The sequence below is a fragment of the Girardinichthys multiradiatus genome, chromosome 23, assembly GCF_021462225.1.
Source record: "Girardinichthys multiradiatus isolate DD_20200921_A chromosome 23, DD_fGirMul_XY1, whole genome shotgun sequence".
Lineage (NCBI taxonomy): Eukaryota > Metazoa > Chordata > Actinopteri > Cyprinodontiformes > Goodeidae > Girardinichthys > Girardinichthys multiradiatus.
Genome location: NC_061815.1, coordinates 26,845,113 through 26,865,105, shown reverse-complemented (window position 1 = coordinate 26,865,105; position 19,993 = coordinate 26,845,113). Strand labels below are relative to the sequence as shown.

The window sequence follows — 19,993 nt, the reverse complement described above, 5'->3', positions numbered from 1 at the left end:
TTCTTTAAAACTGGAGCAGTTATAATTCGTTTGGAATGACTAGTAAATCATCTTGTATGCAGCATACCACTCATATCACTCGGGACCACCTTTAAAGCTGTCACTGATTATTTTTCTGTGTTCAGTGTAAATCCCAGTTGTAACATAAACATCGTTTTTTACCATTTATGTCTGGTTATTGGAGAATAACCGCTGTTTTAAGGTTTTAAGTATTTTAAGCGATTTCTAAGTTTATTATTCTACAAAAAACTCCAGGTTTTGCATGTGATAACGAATGAATTCTTTTTATTTTAGTTAATTTCATGCACAACTTGTTGTAGAATCCATGCCTAATGCAAATAGCCTTTAGATTTTGAGCGTTTCCTTTTCTATAGGAAATGTCTTTATTATAAATAGTCTTTATGCGAGTGTTGCAGGCTGACTGAAAACCCCAAATCCAATTTGAAATGTGTTTCTCACTGTCTTCCTGTTAGTATGGATTAAAATCCATGTTGGTGTCAGAGGACGGGATTCGTCTCCTGGTCAGAGCCATCAACCCCACAGTACCCAACATGATGGTGGATGCTGTCGATCTGGTCTCTGCCATCTGTATTTTGGAACATCCTGAAAACCTGTAAGATGGTGTTAGTTTTCCTTTTTAGCCCTGATTTAAATCTCTATACTCTTATTTGTTGGTTGTTTGGTAGTTGCTAAATCATGGAACATGTGCTTTTTTTTTAAGTGTAATCTTTATTAATAGATAATGGAAAAAATTGTCATATTTTCCAAGTCATGAGCGTGTTTTGGAGGCGATTACAGAGGAAGCGGAAAAACAGGGCATTGAGAGATTCCAGCCTCTTCTATCCGGGATGAACAGCAGCAACATTAATCTTAAGGTATTCGGTCTGTTAAGCCTCTCTTGTATTTCTGGATGTTGCATCCCGGCATACCTTATGGATTTATACATTATTAACAATGCTTGATACGGTCTGTGGTGTAAGAGGCAGATGTTACATTTACCTGTTTTCTTTATGTAAAGATAACTTGATGTGTTTTTTTTCCAGGTTGGATGCATGCAGCTGATCAACGCCCTAATCAGCCGGGGAGAAGAACTGGACTTTAGAATCCATATTCGCTCAGAACTCTTAAGACTGGGTCTTAGAGAGCTGCTATGGGTAAATAGTTAGGAGCTCTATCCGATGATGTTGATTAAAAATTCACACTGTTACTTCCATCTTGATGTGGACTTACTGATGGACTTGCACACACTTGTTCCATTAAAAAAACCAAAAACAAGCAAGCTTTATTTCAGCTGTTTAAACTCAAAGATGTTTCACTGTCACACACCTCCTGCCATTCTCCTCTGAGCGTTTTCATCTCTCTGCTTCCATCCCATCCTTTTCCATGCAGGAGATCCAGAAGATAGAAAGTGAAAAGCTAAAGGTCCAACTCGGGGTGTTTGATGAACAGGCCGAAGAGGATTCAGAGGACCTTAAAGTTCGTCTTAATGACATCCGCTTAGAAATGGAATATCCTTCCAATGAGCAAAAGTGTGCCTTTGTTGAAGCAATCCCCTTACTGTCCAACATAAAAAAAAATAGCAGAGTTGTTTTTTTTTTCATATTATGCATGTATAATATGGTATAATTATGTTATTATAGTAATATGTTCTTTAAATATTTCTTCTCACACTACTCTAGAAGTATGATTAGCAAAAACAAATGTATTATGAACCATCTTTAGAAACCAGACCCAGTTATAGTTATACATTTTGACTGACTGCATATTAACTTATGCAATTAAATTTAAACTTAAATTAGCTTCTTTCTCCCATGTTCAATTTCTGGTTGACGGACTAAATTTTGTTCTAAAACTTTTATAAAATCATACATAGAAAACACAAGGTTTTGTTTACTTTTGGCAAATTCAATTTTGTGGTAATAATCATATTAGCTGTGGTAATGCCACATGCAGCAAATGACTCCACCACCATCCGCATTTGCTTCAAAATACCTCTGAATTATATTTTTATTAGTCATACAGCCTAGCCAGGCACATTACTGCGACTGCACAGCCTGTCAGTACACAATAAGTGCATTAAATCATACTTTGAAATGGAGTGTTTATTGATTGCTGTTATATACCAGCAGTGGAAAATTAGTTGAAACAGCACAAGTAAGCAGTCCAAACATAATCTGAGTTTCTAAGGTTTGCTGACATGTTTAGTTTATTAGTATGAAATGATGACTAATTCTTGTCACAATTACTTTTTCCCTGGTGTTCAGTAAATGGGACATTTGTGAGATAAATTATTATGAAGAACTAAACTGAATATATTTCACTGATTTTGACTTGCAGTTGTGATTTTTAACACCAGGTGTCTCCTGGGCGCTACTGTCACCCTGTCTGCTGTGCACAAAGTAACACTGTTGGTGTCTGAACACATTTTAAATCCATTAGGGGTTTATAAAGCACAGTAGTTGTGCTTATCTGATGTCATTTGTTTATTTTGAGACTACCATCTCTGATCTTCATGTGCAGATATTTCTGTAAGGTTGTTGGTTATTAAGGATGTGATTTTTGGAGAATATTTAATGTTTTGGCTGACTATATTGAGCCTTAACTTGACTTGCTTTAATGATGTGAGGGAAGTGTTTGAGATCTTGTTCAACACAGTGAAAGATTCCAAGGCTGAAAATCACTTCCTGTCGCTGATGCAGCACCTGCTCCTGATCCGCAATGATTATTTAGCCAGGTATTGCACACTAATACACAAAACACTCTTATTCGTGTTTATTCTGTCACAGATAACTGCTGCTTGCACATTCACATATTAAAGTAGACACGGCTTTCAGTTTCTACCAGCTTTGCAGATCAAGAGAAAGAAAATGTTGCCCATTGTTTGCAAAATAACTCAAGATCAGTCAGATTGGATGGGGTGTGTCTGGGAACATCAGTTTTCAAATACTGCCACACATCAACTAGTTTAGGGTCTAGACCATTCTGACACGCAACTAATCCTAAACCTAAGCCATTGCGTTAGCTGTGGCTGTATGTTTAGTGTCATGCGTTGGATTGAACTGTGCTCTGACAGATATTCAAAGATTGGGACGTTGTTCTACACTGCATTCAGCTTCTTCACAGCGTTACCCGTGGCCTGTCTGCTGTGTTCCTCTCCATGATGCTATTTGTTCTCTAATGTTCTCTAACAAACCTCTGAAGCCTTCACAGAACAGCTGTATTTGTATAGAGTTTAAATCAAGTTTTTAAAAGCAGTTTGTTGCGTTTTAGGGGTGTAAGCGTGTAGGGGGCAGAATAAAATATGCACACTACACCGCAGATTTGAATTTTCTTAACTTGTGTATCATTTGTCTTCCGCTTCACAAGTATGTTACACTTTTGGTTGATTTATCACAATAAGGGGGGGAAAAAATCTGTTTTTTTCAATGTTTGAGCTGACTAGCACTGATCAGAGCTGATCAAGGGAAGATGGTTTGATTCTAATCTCTGGCCAATTAATTGGTGCATCTCTATCTATAATTGGAATAGAAAAACCGTAGAGATAATCAGAACGCTCAGTTCTAAAGCTTGAAAGACGAGGATGGGTGTACGGTTGTAAAGTAATTCAAGCATACCATTAACCAGCACTCACTGTGGTCCTCTGGTTTAGTAGTTTGTGGGCAATTCCCAAATGAACAAAAATCATAACACTACACTGAACACCAATGGAACATGGTAACATGGTTGTCTATAGGTAACGGACAGAAAATGCTCAGGAATATAATAATCAGCCCTAACTAGCTGGCTTATTTGCAAAAACAGAAAAACATTTATAATTGTTATTTATAGTGGGTTTATAGTGGTATAGTGGTTGACAAAATACGCTACACATATCTTTTGATGTCTTTTTAATAACAGTGTAGAAGCCAATGCACATTTTGAGTTCAAATAACGGTAGGGGTTAATTTGACAAACATAATTGCATGGATTAAAATGTGATGTCTCAAAAGCAGTTCATACGCCAAATAATACAGACTTGTTTATTGATAATTGATTAAAATGTGGAAGTACAGCGGCCTAAATTAGGATTTCATTGAAAAGTTGATTTATTTTAGTGGTTCGATTTAACAAGTGTAACTTGTATCTTTTTAGGTTCAGTACACAGTGATATGCTTTTCTTTTAATTTTGCTTCATGTCTTAGAGCAAATAAAATTATAAATCAGGAAGGAAATTCAATTTCTCACAAAATGGTGATCCTGAATTTTCCCACTGAGGTACAATAAAGGTTATTTCTATTCCATTCTTTTCTATTCTAATTTATTCTAAAAATTAGAATATTACATAAGACCAACATAAAAAACATTTATACTTTTTAAACTGGTGTTATAGCGATGGCATAGTTCACATAATTGTGCGAAAGCTCGCTGAGTGATGTGGGGACTGTTGCTGTTTGGTCCAAAGTCCTCTTGTAGAGCCATTTTAGGCATCCGGTGATCGGGTCGTCGAGGTCTCCACCTTCGTCCGCTGCCCGATCCTCTTTATACTGGTATAAGGGTGGCTTGCCCTCTTCAGGTTGGAGGGGAGCTCCTGCCTCAAGTGGAGGAGTTCAAGGTCTTTTTCACAAGTGAGGGGAGAATGGACAGAGATTGACAGACGGACTTGTGTGGCCACTGTGGTACTGAGGACGCTGTGCCGGTTTGTTGTGGTAAAGAAAGAGCTGAGCCGAAAAGCAAAGCTCTCAATTAACCGGTCGGTCTACATTCCTACCTTCACCTGTGGGCATGAACTTTGGGTCATGACTGAAAGGACAAGATCCCGGATACAAGTGCCTGAAATTAGCTTATTTCACAGGGTGGCCGGGCACTCCCTTCGAGATACGGTGAGGAGCTCGGCAATCCAGGAGGAGCTTGGAGTAGAGCCGCTGCTCCTCCACATCGAGAGAAGTCATTTGAGGTGGCTCGGGCATCTGTACCGGTTCCTCCTGGACGCCTTCCTCGGGAGGTGTTCCAGGCTCGTCCCTCCGAGGGGAGGCCCTGGGGACGGCCCAGGACACGCTGGAGGGACTATGTCTCTCTGCTGGCCTGGAAGCGACTTGGGCTCCCCCCGGAGGAGCTGGAGGAGGTGTCTGGGGAGAGGGACGTCTGGGTGTTTCTACTGAGTCTGCTGCTCCTGCAACCCGGTTCCGGATGAAGTAGAGGATGAGTTCCCTTTTCGAATTAAACGTAAGTGTTGCATTTCATTTGGAAAAACGAGGTCCCAGAGTTTCGGGGAAGAATGGAGAGGCACAAAATCCAAGCTGCTTCAGGTCCAATGTTGAAGTTTCGGGGAGCAGTGGAGGTCCACTGAGTTTTTATCGAGTCCAAAGCCAGAGCAGCAGTCTAATGGGTTGTTTTAAATCATTTCACGGCCGAAATGTTGCTGTGATTCGTCCAAAAGGAACCTCGAGGATGTCACTTCATTTTTCTACTGCTTATTCCATAGTGGGTTACGGGGAAGCTGATGCCCATCTCCAGCAGTCTATGGGCAGGAGGCAGGGTACAATCATTTTTATTCTGTTTTACAGAAAAATATACAGGGGTTGGACAATGAAACTGGAACTGGTGATACTGGTGGATTCTGGTGATACTGGTGGAGGAAAACGTTTCCTGACTCACTCCTCCAAAACCCCCAAAGTGGCTCAATAATATTTAGATCTGGTGACTGTGCAGGCCATGGGAGATGTTCAACTTCACTTTCATGTTCATCAAACCAATCTTTCACCAGTCTTGCTGTATGTATTGGTGCATTGTCATTCTGATACACGGCACCGCCTTCAGAATACAATGTTTGAACCATTGGATGCACATGGTCCTCAAGAATGGTTCGGTAGTCCTTGGCAGTGACGCGCCCATCTAGCACAAGTATTGGACCAAGGGAATGCCATGATATGGCAGCCCAAACCATCACTGATCCACCACCATGCTTCACTCTGGGCATGCAACAGTCTGGGTGGTACACTTCTTTGGGGCTTCTCCACACCGTAACTCTCCCGGATGTGGGGAAAACGGTAAAGGTGGACTCATCAGAGAACAATACATGTTTCACATTGTCCACAGCCCAAGATTTGTGCTCCTTGCACCATTGAAACCGACGTTTGGCATTAGCATGAGTGACCAAAGGTTTGGCTATAGCAGCCCAGCCGTGTATATTGACCCTGTGGAGCTCCTGACGGACAGTTCTGGTGGAAACAGAGTTGAGGTGCACATTTAATTCTGCCATGATTTGGGCAGCCATGGTTTTGTGTTTTTTGGATACAATCCGGGTTAGCACCCGAACATCCCTTTCAGACAGCTTCCTCTTGCGTCTACAGTTAATCCTGTTGGATGTGGTTCGTCCTTCTTGGTGGTATGCTGACATTACCCTGGATACCGTGGCTCTTGATTCATCACAAAGACTTGCTGTCTTGGTCACAGATGCGCCAGCAAGACGTGCACCAACAATTTGTCCTCTTTTGAACTCTGGTATGTCACCCATAATGTTGTGTGCATTTCAATATTTTGAGCAAAACTGCGCTCTTACCCTGCTAATTGAACCTTCACACTCTGCTCTTACTGGTGCAATGTGCAATCAATGAAGATTGGCTACCAGGCTGGTCCAATTTAGCCATGAAACCTCCCACACTAAAATGACAGGTGTTTCAGTTTCATTGTCCAACCCCTGTATATTTACATGTAATGAATGAATTAGTAAAATTAATTTTTCAGTAAAATCAATTTTAAAAATACACCTGTAGACCAGTCTGAGTCATTGTATTTAAACTAAATGATGAGCGCACAAAGCTTAGAAAAATAACTCATCGCAGAGGTAATAAACCACAGTATTTCTTGGTCAACAAAAGTGAGGCTGTGTGCTGCCGAAATAATGAGATGATAACGTCGGTATAACCGAGAAAGAAAGAATTTCCAAAAATGTCCTTCTGGTATTTTGTTTTTGCTCACATTTCCCCCATTTCTCCAGTTTTCTTCATTTGCTGTTTGTTTTCTGAAGGGCCTTATCAAGGCAGCGAAATTAATAAATGCAAAGAAGTCCAGCTTCATTTTAATGGAATTGAGCACCATTCACGCTTATCAGAAGAAATATGTTAATGTCTCGCTTGGTGTCCTCCAAAGCCCCTTGAAATGTTAAAGGAAAGAAAAGGCAGAGAATGATTGAATGACAAAACCATTGCAGAATACTATTAATATTTACTGAGTTTTGTCTTTCAGTGTTTTTAATTAATTTAAAAACGATTTGCAGACTTTTTCTTAGCATAGAAAATGAACAATAGGTGCACCTGTTTAAATGAGGGAGGTCAGGATGTTTGTCCAGTGTCTTAATCGATCTTATTGTACAGACATTAAATTGTGGTTTATTTTTTGCACTTTAGTAAGCAAATTAGAAAAGGGTAGCTTTTGGGAAACAAGTGTACCAGCTGATTATTATTTTTTTCTGTCTGTAGCACCTTTTTTTTTTCCATCAAGCTGATGCACGATGGAGGTGATCTGTGATGGCCTTCAAATAGTTATAAGAGGAGGAGAAAGGCTACAGAGTGGCACAAAGTACAGCTTTGTTAAAAGAGAGATGAAAGGAGAATGGAGGTGGAGACTTTGAGACAATAATACAGAGGAAATTGAGAGCTGTGGTAAATTGCTACATAGAGTACCTGCTGATTTGCTCCTTTCTTTTGTCATGGTTGGTTTCAGGCTCAAGTGGCCCAGGAGGATGAATTTAATAGATAAGTCTAAAATATATGGTCTGTGTAGTTATATATGCATTGTACATACTGTATATGTAACCTTTTTAAAGGTTTATTAGATGTACTTAAATAAGTGCATGAATTCTTTATGTGCTCCTTTAAATGGACCCCAAGCCCACCAGAAGCTCCCATTTGTTATTTTTTTATTAAAATCAATGTCCTCCAGATGAGTAAGATGTTTTAGCATAGCTTGTTTTTCTTACAACACTAGATGTCTCTCTCGCTCCACGGATAAGTCTCAGCTTCAGGGAAAAAGGAAAGAAAAAAACACACCTAAAGTATAGTGAAGTAGTGAAATAAGCATGAGACAAAAGCAAAGTGAGTAAGAGGAGAGACCAGAGACAGAATAAATGGTGTTGAGTTTTTGAATCTGGCAGCGTCTAATGGGGTCGAGGAATAAGACACCTCTGAAATTGAGTGTCTGCATGAAGCTGGTTTGATCAGACGTTTGACGCTGGACACAAACCAGCAAGCTCTCGCACAAGCAGTTGACACAATCAATCTTTGTGACAAGAAACTCAAACTGCCCTGCTCGCACAGACATCCAATCTCAGTTTCAAAGACAGAGTAGCGGAGGATGTGCGCTCACACTTTTTTTTTTTTTTTCCCAGAGCAGGCTAACATAATTTGTCTTGTGCAGAGTCAGAGGCTGTGTTATTGACGACTTGAAAACCGGTGCCATTTACCACATGTGTTTGCTTTATTTTCCACATTAGGTCTGAAAACAAGGAACATTATGCTCTGAGACTTTTCAAAATGTATCTGATAAATACGTCTCTTCTTGCTCCTAACAGGCCTCAGTACTACAAGCTGATAGATGAATGTATTTGTCAGATTGTGCTTCACAAGAATGGGTCCGACCCTGACTTCAAGTGCCGCAAGCTCAAATTTGACATCGAAGGTTTGATAGGTGAGTTATTGGATCAGAACATGCCAGCGATGAAGGATTTTTCATCCTTGAACATGCTATCTTCAAGCTTCTCCACCTACTTCAGTACATACACTTTCCCACCTTAAACACCAAAGGCAGAATCCCATTACATCACAGAAGAAATACTGTGGTATAAACTTAGTCGTACTGTTGAGACTTTGTCATAATTTAGTCATAACAGGTTTGCCTATTAGGTGGCATAGAACATTAGTAAAACCAGTAGGTGGCGCCAGAGAGGTAGTATTAGTATCTGAATGGTGCTACAGGTTTTAAGTCAACTATATAAAACACCTTTTTCATGAAGGAAAAGGTTAAAAACTTTCTTTTTTTTTCATCCCCACAACTCAAAAATCAGCTTGCTGTTGCATGGTAGTTCTCATGTTCTGCTGGGGAATGTATAAATAAAACAAGCCCAGCAGTGCCTGTCTTGATTTTTTTGCAGGGCACACCATCTCTTCCAGCTGCAGGCATGACACACACTTTTCTCTGGGAATCAAAGTATTAGGACTGATTTATGGTGTGTCAAAACAGCTTTGTAGAACTCGCTACCTTGGATGTTTCCACCAGATCAAATGGCTATTCTGAAAGATAAACCGAAAAGCATTTCCAGCTGGGACATAGTTTAACAACTTAAAAAAGGTTGAGGTTTAAACCGGTTTCTTGTTGTCAACAAGCTGGTCAGTCACAGTATGAAGTGGGATTGAATGATAGATTTTAGAAGAGACAGAAATGTCTGGACACAGACCGTAATCCGCCATCAGAAAAGTGTCGGGGGAGGGGATTAAAGTCGACTGTGATTGCTACTGATCCGTAAGATCAGTTTCATGTCACTCTCCATTGAATACAAACATAACACATGCCCCCCCCCCCCCCCCTCCCCCATACAATAATCGTTTCTGAGAAGAGCTGTCGGCACTTGCTCAAAACATTTTTATTTTTTTTTATGCCTAAGTGACAGTTAAAGATCACTGCCAGCAGATGGCTAAAACAAAGCAAAATGCAGGTGCAGGCCATGTCCCATGAGTTCAGTGCTCTTTATGGCAGATCTCCGCTGCTCACTGCAGGAGACCCTAATTGCGCTGCTTCTAAATGCGTCCTGACACACGCGCAGGCTGGCTGGCCTCTTTTAAGCCTGTCAAAAGTTATTATTGGTGGAAAGCAGCCCAATTCTGCCCTGCATGCATTATTTATTGTTTTTCTTTGAACTCTGAAATTCAACACAGTTTTTCCCCCCTCCACATTCTGTCTCTCTCTATGCTCTCTATTCAAAGTTTGTCCCATTTAGCCTAGCCGCCACGAGAGACTCACCCCCACCTCCAAATCCATTTCACATCTAATAACCACGTAAATGTGTACATGAAAACACTGACATTGCATGTCGATGGGTATATTTATTTTTTTTATTTTTTCAATTAGGGAAGGTTTTGATCTCTAGTTTTTCATTCCGCTTATCTTAATATGGAGAATTATTGTTTTTTCCATTTTATCTATTCCACTAGTGCACCTTCCTTTTATCTCCTCTCTGTCTTTATGGTCCACTTTCCACTTAACCGTATACAGATTTTAGTAATTTTCTGTTTTAGTTCCACACAGCTTCTTGTTTTTGCTTGTCTGCATTATTTCCCCCCACCCCACCTTGCGGACCATAAGCTGCCTTTGATCCAGTGACATTGTGGCATTTATCTTCATATTAATTAGCTCTGTCACCAGCTCTAAGCCACCTGTTGACCCTGCAATTATGCTGTAAAGGCATCCTGTTGGTCATTCATTGTCCTTCTCACCCTGTCTTCTGCCAAGAAGCATATCTGATGATGCATAACTCCCAGAACAGAGATTTGTTTAGCATGAAAGGAAAACAAAGGTGTGTGTGTGCTGAAGGCTTAAAAGGTAATGATATGTAAAAGCAGCATGCAACACAAAGCATCCTATTGTAATGAAATGCCTGTGCAATCGCCTCATGGATCTTGACTGCGAGGGTTGTGATAAGGGAAAAATAGGAAGACAGATGGCTTGTATCCCTCCGTGAATTTATCCGTGAGTGCATAAACCCCGTACCACACTTAAGGGTACAATAGCTTTGAGGCTCGATGTGGGCAAGTGTGTTGTCAAAACCCTTATCTTATCTGTGACCACTCTTCTGGTTTCTCTTTTCCTTTTTTTCTGCTCCATTTCCATCTATAGACAACATGGTGGACAAGACCAAAGTGGAAGCCAGTGAGGCCAAAGCAACGGAGCTAGGGAAGAAGGTACGGTCCATACAGATGTGCTTAAAAGTAAAGTAATCCATCCACACAAAAAACTAACCCATCAACTGAGTCATGCAACCTATAACCTAATATAGACGGTAAATAAAAAATAAATACTGTGAAACCGTTCTTATAATAAATCTGGTCGGCCATCGTCAGGCGGACAAGAGATGACGACAGGTAAGAAAGAGAGGTTGACTGAAAATGAGCATCCACACTTCTGAAAGCCACCAGACAGACAAGTGCACGCACAAACACACACGCTCAAACACACAAGGGGGGTAAATGCCTTGATTGTAACTTGTTGCAAGCCTGATGTTTCTGTCCTAGTGACAGGATAATTGCAAAGAGGGAGCTAAAAACTGGTCTTCATTCATAATACGCGGTTACATGTGGGATCATATCAATCGACAAGACTCACATCCAGGCAATCAGGCACTCCGTGAAGTCTAATTGTCATGGACCACACACATCATATTGCCGGTTGAGCATGATGGGGTAATTGCGAGCAGTCCCTTTTGGCAGGAATTAGGGATAAGGCTGTCAGGCTGCTGACAGCCAGAGTAACAGATCCGTTCCCAGCAAATTAAACAGCTGTGTGTGTGTGTCTGTGTCTTCATGTCTTCGTCTCTTTTTTAATATTATCCTGTTTGTCAGGTGTCTTATAGAATGATTTGAAAATTGTGTTAAAGTGAGAAAAATGTAAAAAAAAAAAAAAAAGCTGGAAGATGTTTTTCTTTTTTATGAAGGAGAAGGCTTTGAAAAACACTGCTCATTTAAAAGCACTGAAGCATCCTCACTTTATAATTGACTGTAATTTTCTGAGTAAATTATACACTAAACAGAAAAGCACTAGACTGCAAGAAGTTGTCTCGGAAAGTACTAACAGAAATGGTCTCAACAGGTCTGAAAGATGTAAGAGGAGCTGCATCTTCAACGAGGGTCCTTAAACCTCCTGCAGCCGAGCACACTTGGCTCCAGTTTTTATCTGTAAAAACCAAACTTCTCCATCTTTTTTGTTTATAGAAATTAAGTTGTCATTAAAGTGTAACCCTTAATATTTGTCTTCTGATCTTGCCTTTTCATGTTTATTCAACCTTTGTTTTGCTAAAGTACTCAGACTCTGTTTTTGATATTATGACCGGTTACAACCGCAAACTTCAATTTATTTTTTGGGATTTATTTTGGTGGACTATTACCAAGTAAAGCACACTTGTGAAGTGGAAGATCTTTAATTATATATATTTTTTTTACTATAAATTAAAATCTGATGGTGAATCTTTTATTTTCAGCCCCCCTTTCAGTCAGTAGTTTGTAGAACCCCTTTGTGGTGCAGTTACAGCTGCAAGTCTTTGTGGGTATCTCTCTGCCAGGTTTACGCAGACTTTTTTCATTGCAAAATATCTCAAGCCTCGCCACTGACACTCAGCTGGATTTAGTTCTATACTTTGCCTAGACCATTCCTAACGCATGAAATTGCTTTCATCTACACCATTAAATTTTATACCTGGCTGTATGTTTAGGGTCATTTTCCTACTGGAAGGCCAGCCTCAAGTCTTTTTTTTTTTCAGCCTCTTAACAGGCTTTCTTTTAGGACTGCCCTGCATTTAGCTCCTTCCATCTTCCCGCTTACCCTGACCAGCTCACAGCATCCCTGCTGAGAAAAAACATCCCCACAGCATGAAGCTGCAGTCACATTATTCCAACGTGGGATGGTGTGTTTAGGCTGATCTGCAGTGTTTGTTTTCCCCCATGCAAAGTTTTGCATGTTGCTCACAGAATACATTTTTTTTTTGTCTTCTATAAGAGCCAGATTTGTGCATAGGTATACTGTCAACAGATTTTCCCAATGGAGTTGCTCTCTTGAGCTCCTCCAGAGTAAGCATGGGCATCTTGGCAGCTTTTGTGAGTAATGCCCTGCATGCTCAGCCAGGTCTTAATAGGTATGCACCTGTGCCTCCTTTAAACTTCTACACAGCTTTATTCATGACCTGTCTGCTGTGTTTCTTGACCTTCATGATGCTGTTTTACTAATGTTCTCTGACAAACCTCTGATGCTTTCACAATGGAGCTGGATATATACCAAGGTTAAATTACATATAAGCTGTGTTTTTTAAATTATTTCTTTTAGATGACTTCTCAGGACAGTTGGCAGTACTTTGTTGTATTTAGTAGTATCGGAATAAAGGGGGGTAAAAGCAAATACATGTCAGTTTTTAGATCATCATTGCAAAAATAAAAGCATTTTCTTGAACTTCACAATCATGCACTACTTTGATCTATAACTAGACTCCCAATAAAATACATGGAAGTTTGTGGTTATATCTTGTCAAAGTGGGAAAAGTTTAAGCGATGTGAGTACTTTTGCAAGGAACTCCTTTTAATCTGGTTTTGTAGTGGAATCCTGATTTCTTTGGGAGTGCCATGTTTTGTACAAACGAGCATGATTACAGAATCCGTCTGACGTTTAATTTATTAAATTACAAAAACGTTTTCTTAATTGTGTTTTCACATAGCAAACACATTAGGATAAACACTTAGAGCAGTCATGATTTGTGTGCCGCCCAGGGACAAATGTGACCTTTTCTGAGTGTCCTCGTGAAATTTGGGAGAAACACAGCTCCGGCTTTCCAGATAACACCTCAATAAGTGACAATAAATACATGACACAGCAACTCTAGGCTGTTCCTTCCACTATTTTAAATACACTAAACATTTGGTGTCTCTCTAACTATGACTTAAATACATATCAGCTGGATGCAGAGCTGACAGCACGCCACGAGCTGCAGGTGGAGATGAAGAAACTGGAGGGTGATTATGACCAGAAACTGCTGGACCTGAGTCAAGAGAAGGAACAGCTGGCCACCTCTAAGCTGGATCGAGAAAAAGAGAACCAGAGTCTGCAAGAAAAGCTAAGCTCTTTGCAAAACCAGGTACACACAAACAGATGTTCATGATTGTATTTTCAATTGCTGTCACTTAAATCACTGTTTTCAATTTTAGTGTGCAGATCGCCCACTATATATAGTGTATATATTTAACTATAATTCAATATTTTGTAATAGCATGGCTGGGGCATCAAAATGTTCGTTATTTAATTAGATACAGCATCTTCTGGAGACAAGCACAGACATTTAAATATTTCAAGTTGCAGAAAAATGCACTCTTTCAATTTCATCTTCTGAATTGTTGCCTAAAAACAGTGAATACCCACATTAAGACAGAATGTCCTTGTGCTGAGTTGGTTCTAAAAAATGCAGCCGATGCATGGAAGAAAAATAAAGGGATGTTGTGGTATCCTGCCAAATTCTGTAGGGATTGGAGATCTTTATAAATAATAAAAAGCGGGACTTTTGGAGGGACTAAAACGAGAAGGAAAAAACTGGATGGATTCGGGACAAACATATTTTCTAAGGCCAAGATACACATACAGTTTGTGTGTATTTGTGTTCACTCACAGGGAGGGAAAGATGAGGATTGTTTAGCTGTCTGTGTCCTGCTGCCACACCAGCTGGACTCTGCCTCATAGTGACAAACAAACTCACAAACACATCAAGTGACCCAGAACCGTCTGCCTCTGAACACGTGTGCTCGTTAACTTTGTGAAGATGTTTCTGTGTGTGTGTATGTGTCTGTCTGTCGTCTTGGACAACCACCCAACTTCCAAAATGAGCTTCATTCACAGCGGCTGATGCCAACAGAGTCAACTTCTCATCAAACAAAGACTCTAAACAAACACGCACACAGACAGTTGTCCAAAGCGTCACCAGCACCACGAGCCAGGCATCAAACAAGCTTCTCATACTAAGATGGCTGACGTTCTCTGTTTGAGGCGCTGCCGATGGAAGATTTCTTCACATGTAGAGATCTCTCGGTGTCCCCGTGTATGATGCCGTGCCCAGTTCTTCATCTGCTGCTGCACCACGAAAGCCTGCCTCGGAGGCTCCCTGCTTCTGTTACTGTCTTCTTTTCAAATGCCGAGGAAACAACACAGACAATTTTTCACACTACATACAGAATGGATTTTCACAAAAACACACACACACACACACATATATGCAGGCACACAATGTTTTCACTCCAAATATTGAAGACCACATGGAGGAAATCAGTTTTTTGGTGCGTGCTAACCCGGAATTGTGTGTGTGGTGTATTAATATTCAAAAGCTAGTCTGCTTTTATTAGCTGACTGACTTTAATGACTTGGACAGTTTTCTCCACATTTGGCACCCAATAATGTAAATACTGTAATCAGTACTTTATGAAAATGAAAATTTCATTAGAGCCTCGCTTCTAATTCTGATCTTTATCCTTTTTCTTTAAAAACATTTTAGTTCCTCTGTGGACTTAATTCCCTTCTGCTTTCATTTTCTGTCTACTTTGTCATCCATTCTCTTTTCACTTCTTTCAAAGCTCAAATCTTTTCAGAATATAATCACTTCTTCACTTCTTTGTTGTTCTTTTTTCAGTTGGCATCTGTTCTCTTTGGAAACACTATTTGGCAAGGGTAAAATAGAAAGTTGTAATTCAAGTGATATCAGAGAGAGCTTTCTACAAAAAATACTCCAAATATACAGGGGTTGGACAATGAAACTGAAACACCTGTCATTTTAGTGTGGGAGGTTTCATGGCTAAATTGGACCAGCCTGGTAGCCAGTCTTCATTGATTGCACATTGCACCAGTAAGAGCAGAGTGTGAAGGTTCAATTAGCAGGGTAAGAGCACAGTTTTGATCAAAATATTGAAATGCACACAACATTATGGGTGACATACCAGAGTTCAAAAGAGGACAAATTGTTGGTGCACATCTTGCTGGTGCATCTGTGACCAAGACAGCAAGTCTTTGTGATGTATCAAGAGCCACGGTATCCAGGGTAATGTCAGCATACCACCAAGAAGGACGAACCACATCCAACAGGATTAACTGTGGACGCAAGAGGAAGCTGTCTGAAAGGGATGTTCGAGTGTTAACCCGGATTGTATCCAAAAAACATAAAACCACGGCTGCCCAAATCACGGCAGAATTAAATGTGCACCTCAACTCTCCTGTTTCCACCAGAACTGTCCGTCGAGAGCTCCACAGGGTCAATATACACGGCCGGGCTGCTATAGCCAAACCTTTGGTCACTCATGCCAATGCCAAATGTTGGTTTCAATGGTGTAAGGAGCTCAAATCTTGGGCTGTGGACAATGTGAAACATGTATTGTTCTCTGATGAGTCCACCTTTACTGTTTTCCCCACATCCAGGAGAGTTACGGTTTGGAGAAGCCCCAAAGAAGCGTATCACCCAGACTGTTGCATGCCCAGAGTGAAGCATGGGGGTGGATCAGTGATGGTTTGGGCTGCCATATCATGGCATTCCCTTGGTCCAATACTTGTGCTAGATGGGCGCGTCACTGCCAAGGACTACTGAACCATTCTTGAGGACCATGTGCATCCAATGGTTCAAACATTGTATCCTGAAGGCGGTGCCGTGTATCAGGATGACAATGCACCAATACACACAGCAAGACTGGTGAAAGATTGGTTTGATGAACATGAAAGTGAAGTTGAACATCTCCCATGGCCTGCACAGTCACCAGATCTAAATATTATTGAGCCACTTTGGGGTGTTTTGGAGGAGCGAGTCAGGAAACGTTTTCCTCCACCAGTATCACGTAGTGACCTGGGCACTATCCTGCAAGAAGAATGGCTTAAAATCCCTCTGACCACTGTGCAGGACTTGTATGTCATTCCCAAGACGAATTGATGCTGTATTGGCCGCAAAAGGAGGCCCTACACCATACTAATAAATTATTGTGGTTTAAAACCAGGTGTTTCAGTTTCATTGTCCAACCCCTGTATCTTGAGATGGTAGAGCATGACTGGCTTCATGTCGACCAGATTAATAGGAGAGCAAAAAAATCTTTTAAACATTTTTAGGTTGCCTGTGCACAAGATGGTAGATGGTGAAACTCTGAACAACTTTGGTAATATTCCAGGTTTTTGTGAGGTAAAGAAATAAGGCCAAGATGAATTATTTGATAGCTTTTTCTACATTTAATGTGATTGTCCTGAACAGCTTGTACAGATCTTTTGGAAGACGGCAGATAAAAAAGGAAACGAGTTTTAATAATGCGGTTTAAGTGTGCACACCCTCAGGGTAAAATTTCTATGCACATTTTGGGTTGCAGCATGGCACATCTTGACTTGGCTCCTGTTTGAAAATCTCTGCACAGGTCACAATCTGACATTTTGTTGCAGTATTAACTATTTGGGACTAGTTATTATACCCTCCACCCCAGTCCTAACTAAGGAAAAGTAGCCCCGTAGCATGATTCTGCCACCACTGTGTCACTGTTGGTTTGGTGGTGTTTTGATGTTTTGATATTGCTTTTTTTTTTTTTAAGAATCCTTTTCAAGTCATTAAGTCATAATGACGTATCGCTGCAACCATAACACAAAAAACACTAAAACACTTTTTAAATGTCACAAGGCACTGCTTTCGGCCCTGCAATGGACTGGGAAATTTCTGCAACCTGTTACTTTCTGCTTGTTCGCAGCTGGGATAGACTCTCTAACCCAGCTGCTTTACAACACCCTAAAATGTGATGTATCAGAAGAAAATTAGACTGTCAATCAATTGAACATTTTTGTTATAGTTCTATTCTTCTTTAAATCTGTCAGGACGACAAGAAAAACATGCTAGAAAGCATGAGGCATTTCTGATTGGATGGGGCCACAGGAGGAAACTGGTAATAACAGTTTAATTAGATGCTCAAGTCCAAGTCACAAGTCATAGTATTAAAGTCTCCAAAATACCAGTGACTGATACTTCTTGATGAAATTCCTCTGCTTTGGAAGCTCTCTGTGGACCAGAGTTTTTGCTCTAAGATGCACCTAAGAAAATGACAGAAAAAGCCTAACAAAGTTGCTGTACTTTACTTGGGGTTAATAAAAGGTACTTTAAATGATGGCAGGTGGGTACTGACTCCTATTTAACATCGGTTTGAATGTGGCTGAACACTGCCACACCCCAGTTATATGTGGGTGTGCCCACTTATACGGCACTGTGGGCAGTAATAATTTTTACCATGCTATGTGTTAATGATGGTTCCTTTCATACTTTGCCTGCAGATCGAAAAGCTGTCGAAGGATCTGGAAGAGGCCAAAACTAAGGTTGTTACTGTTACTGTTCCTGTGCCAACACCCGGCCTTCCCCCTCCACCACCTCCACCGCCCCTCCCTGGCTATTCTGCTGTTATGCCCCCTACTCGTGTGCCCTTACCAGCCCACGCATCCGCACACGTTCCTGTTCCTCCCCCACCTCCTTTACCTGGCATGCCAGGACCTCCCCCTCCTCCGCCCCTTCCCGGCATGCCAGGACCTCCCCCTCCTCCGCCCCTTCCCGGCATGCCAGGACCTCCCCCTCCTCCGCCCCTTCCCGGCATGCCAGGGCCACCACCTCCTCCGCCTGGAATGGGACCTCCACCGCCGCCCCCACTACCTGGAGGTCCTGGTATTCCTCCTCCCCCACCAGGACCAGGCATGCCTCCACCTCCACCATTTGGTATGGGAGGCTGGGTTGCTTCTGCACCACCTCCACTACCTTTTGGGCTCCAGCCTAAAAAGGAATACAAACCGGAGGTCCAGTTGAAGAGGGCTAACTGGAGTAAGGTTAGTGCTAATAAAAATGTTTTAAAAACTAATTAGGAATATTTAGCAACCTGTAGATCAATTAAAACGTTATTGTGGAACATAGCTTTTATTTCTATGGGTGCCCTCTGAGGAAAATATAAATGGAGCTTTTCCAGTGAAATATTCACCAAAAGTAGCTTCCATGCATACGTGTATCCCATGACTATGTGCTTCCTTTTCTTCAACACACTCTCCTCTGTGATGGTTAAAACATCAAAACGTCCTCCTTTCTTTCTTTAGCCTAAAGCTACTATTTAATGGCTAAAGCAGACTTCATCAGCATTTTCTCCGTCTTTCTCACCCCTTTGTTGGGATGGTACTAGGGTTTGACAAGGATGTCACAGAAATTGCGTTTTAATAAGCCTCCTTCTTTTAACTGCACCACTGAAAGATAATTAAATTGCTGCTAGAAAGGATGGTGTTCTTTTGTAATTTAAATGGACTTTTTTCCAGCTTGGGTCTCATCCTTTTTTTTTTTCTGTACATGCTCCTTTGCTTTCTTTCTTACTCTTCGACTCATTGCCGTATCACATTTCTTTTGCCTCACTCGCAGTATTTTCTGTCCTACACCCATCCCTGAGGCTTTGTTCTAAATGAAAGGCCTGAGATCTATAAGTTTACTACCACTGCTTTGTCTTTCACTCTGGGTTTCTTTTCCTTTTGATAAGAACATCCGGAAAGTGGAGGAGAGAAACAAAAACATGCAGAGTTCATTTTTACTTGTGTGAAAACATACACACAATGCCAAGGGATAAAAAAAAACAAGTTGGCTCCTTGAAGCTGAAGTTTTATACCAGAATGTGTGCAATAATTAGAGAAAATGACTACATGCATCTTCCTCACTTTCCTCTTTGTGCCTTCCATCCTTCATCCTCTATCATCATACTGCTGCCAATTTCTTTTGTTCTGTTGACTTCTTTATCAGCGGGTCTCATTGTTTGCCAGGTGCACAGATAACTGTTTTTAGAATATTGAGTCAGTTTGATGGAGCAATTATACAAGAGCTGATATTCCTTTCCGTCCTTTTCATTTTGTCTCTGTTTTCCTCCCACTGTACCTGCTGACCTTTGTCCTTAGATTGAACCCGAGGACCTGAGTGAGAACAGTTTCTGGACCAAGGCAAAAGAGGAACAATTTCAAAGCAATGAACTCTTTGCCAAACTCACGTTAACTTTCTCATCACAAACAAAGAGTAAGTTTTTGCCTTATGTGTTTATTTTTATTTTTTATTTTTACCTCACTACTTTTTGCATTGCATTTCTAAATATTAAAGATTGCCTTTTTCCCTTTTCCTGTTCTTTCCACGAACCTTGATGCCTTTTCCTCTGCTTTCATCAGCCAACAAAGGTAAGTGTCTTGCACGCTGATTTTCACACACGTTTAC

At 40.8% G+C, this 19,993-nt stretch overlaps 1 protein-coding gene across 2 annotated transcripts in view; it reads left to right on the top strand.

Moving 5' to 3' along the window:
* The window catches only part of LOC124860278 (protein diaphanous homolog 1), a 119,904-nt gene that overhangs the window by 30,617 nt on the left and 69,294 nt on the right, over positions 1-19,993 (top strand). For both annotated transcript variants that reach the window (XM_047353441.1, XM_047353440.1), the window contains 11 exons: positions 474-613; positions 770-875; positions 1,044-1,154; positions 1,390-1,508; positions 2,618-2,734; positions 8,549-8,664; positions 10,867-10,931; positions 13,685-13,864; positions 18,049-18,588; positions 19,687-19,801; positions 19,948-19,956. In XM_047353441.1, coding sequence (XP_047209397.1) covers positions 474-613; positions 770-875; positions 1,044-1,154; positions 1,390-1,508; positions 2,618-2,734; positions 8,549-8,664; positions 10,867-10,931; positions 13,685-13,864; positions 18,049-18,588; positions 19,687-19,801; positions 19,948-19,956 — 1,618 coding nt within the window. The remainder of the gene's footprint in view (positions 1-473; positions 614-769; positions 876-1,043; positions 1,155-1,389; positions 1,509-2,617; positions 2,735-8,548; positions 8,665-10,866; positions 10,932-13,684; positions 13,865-18,048; positions 18,589-19,686; positions 19,802-19,947; positions 19,957-19,993) is intronic.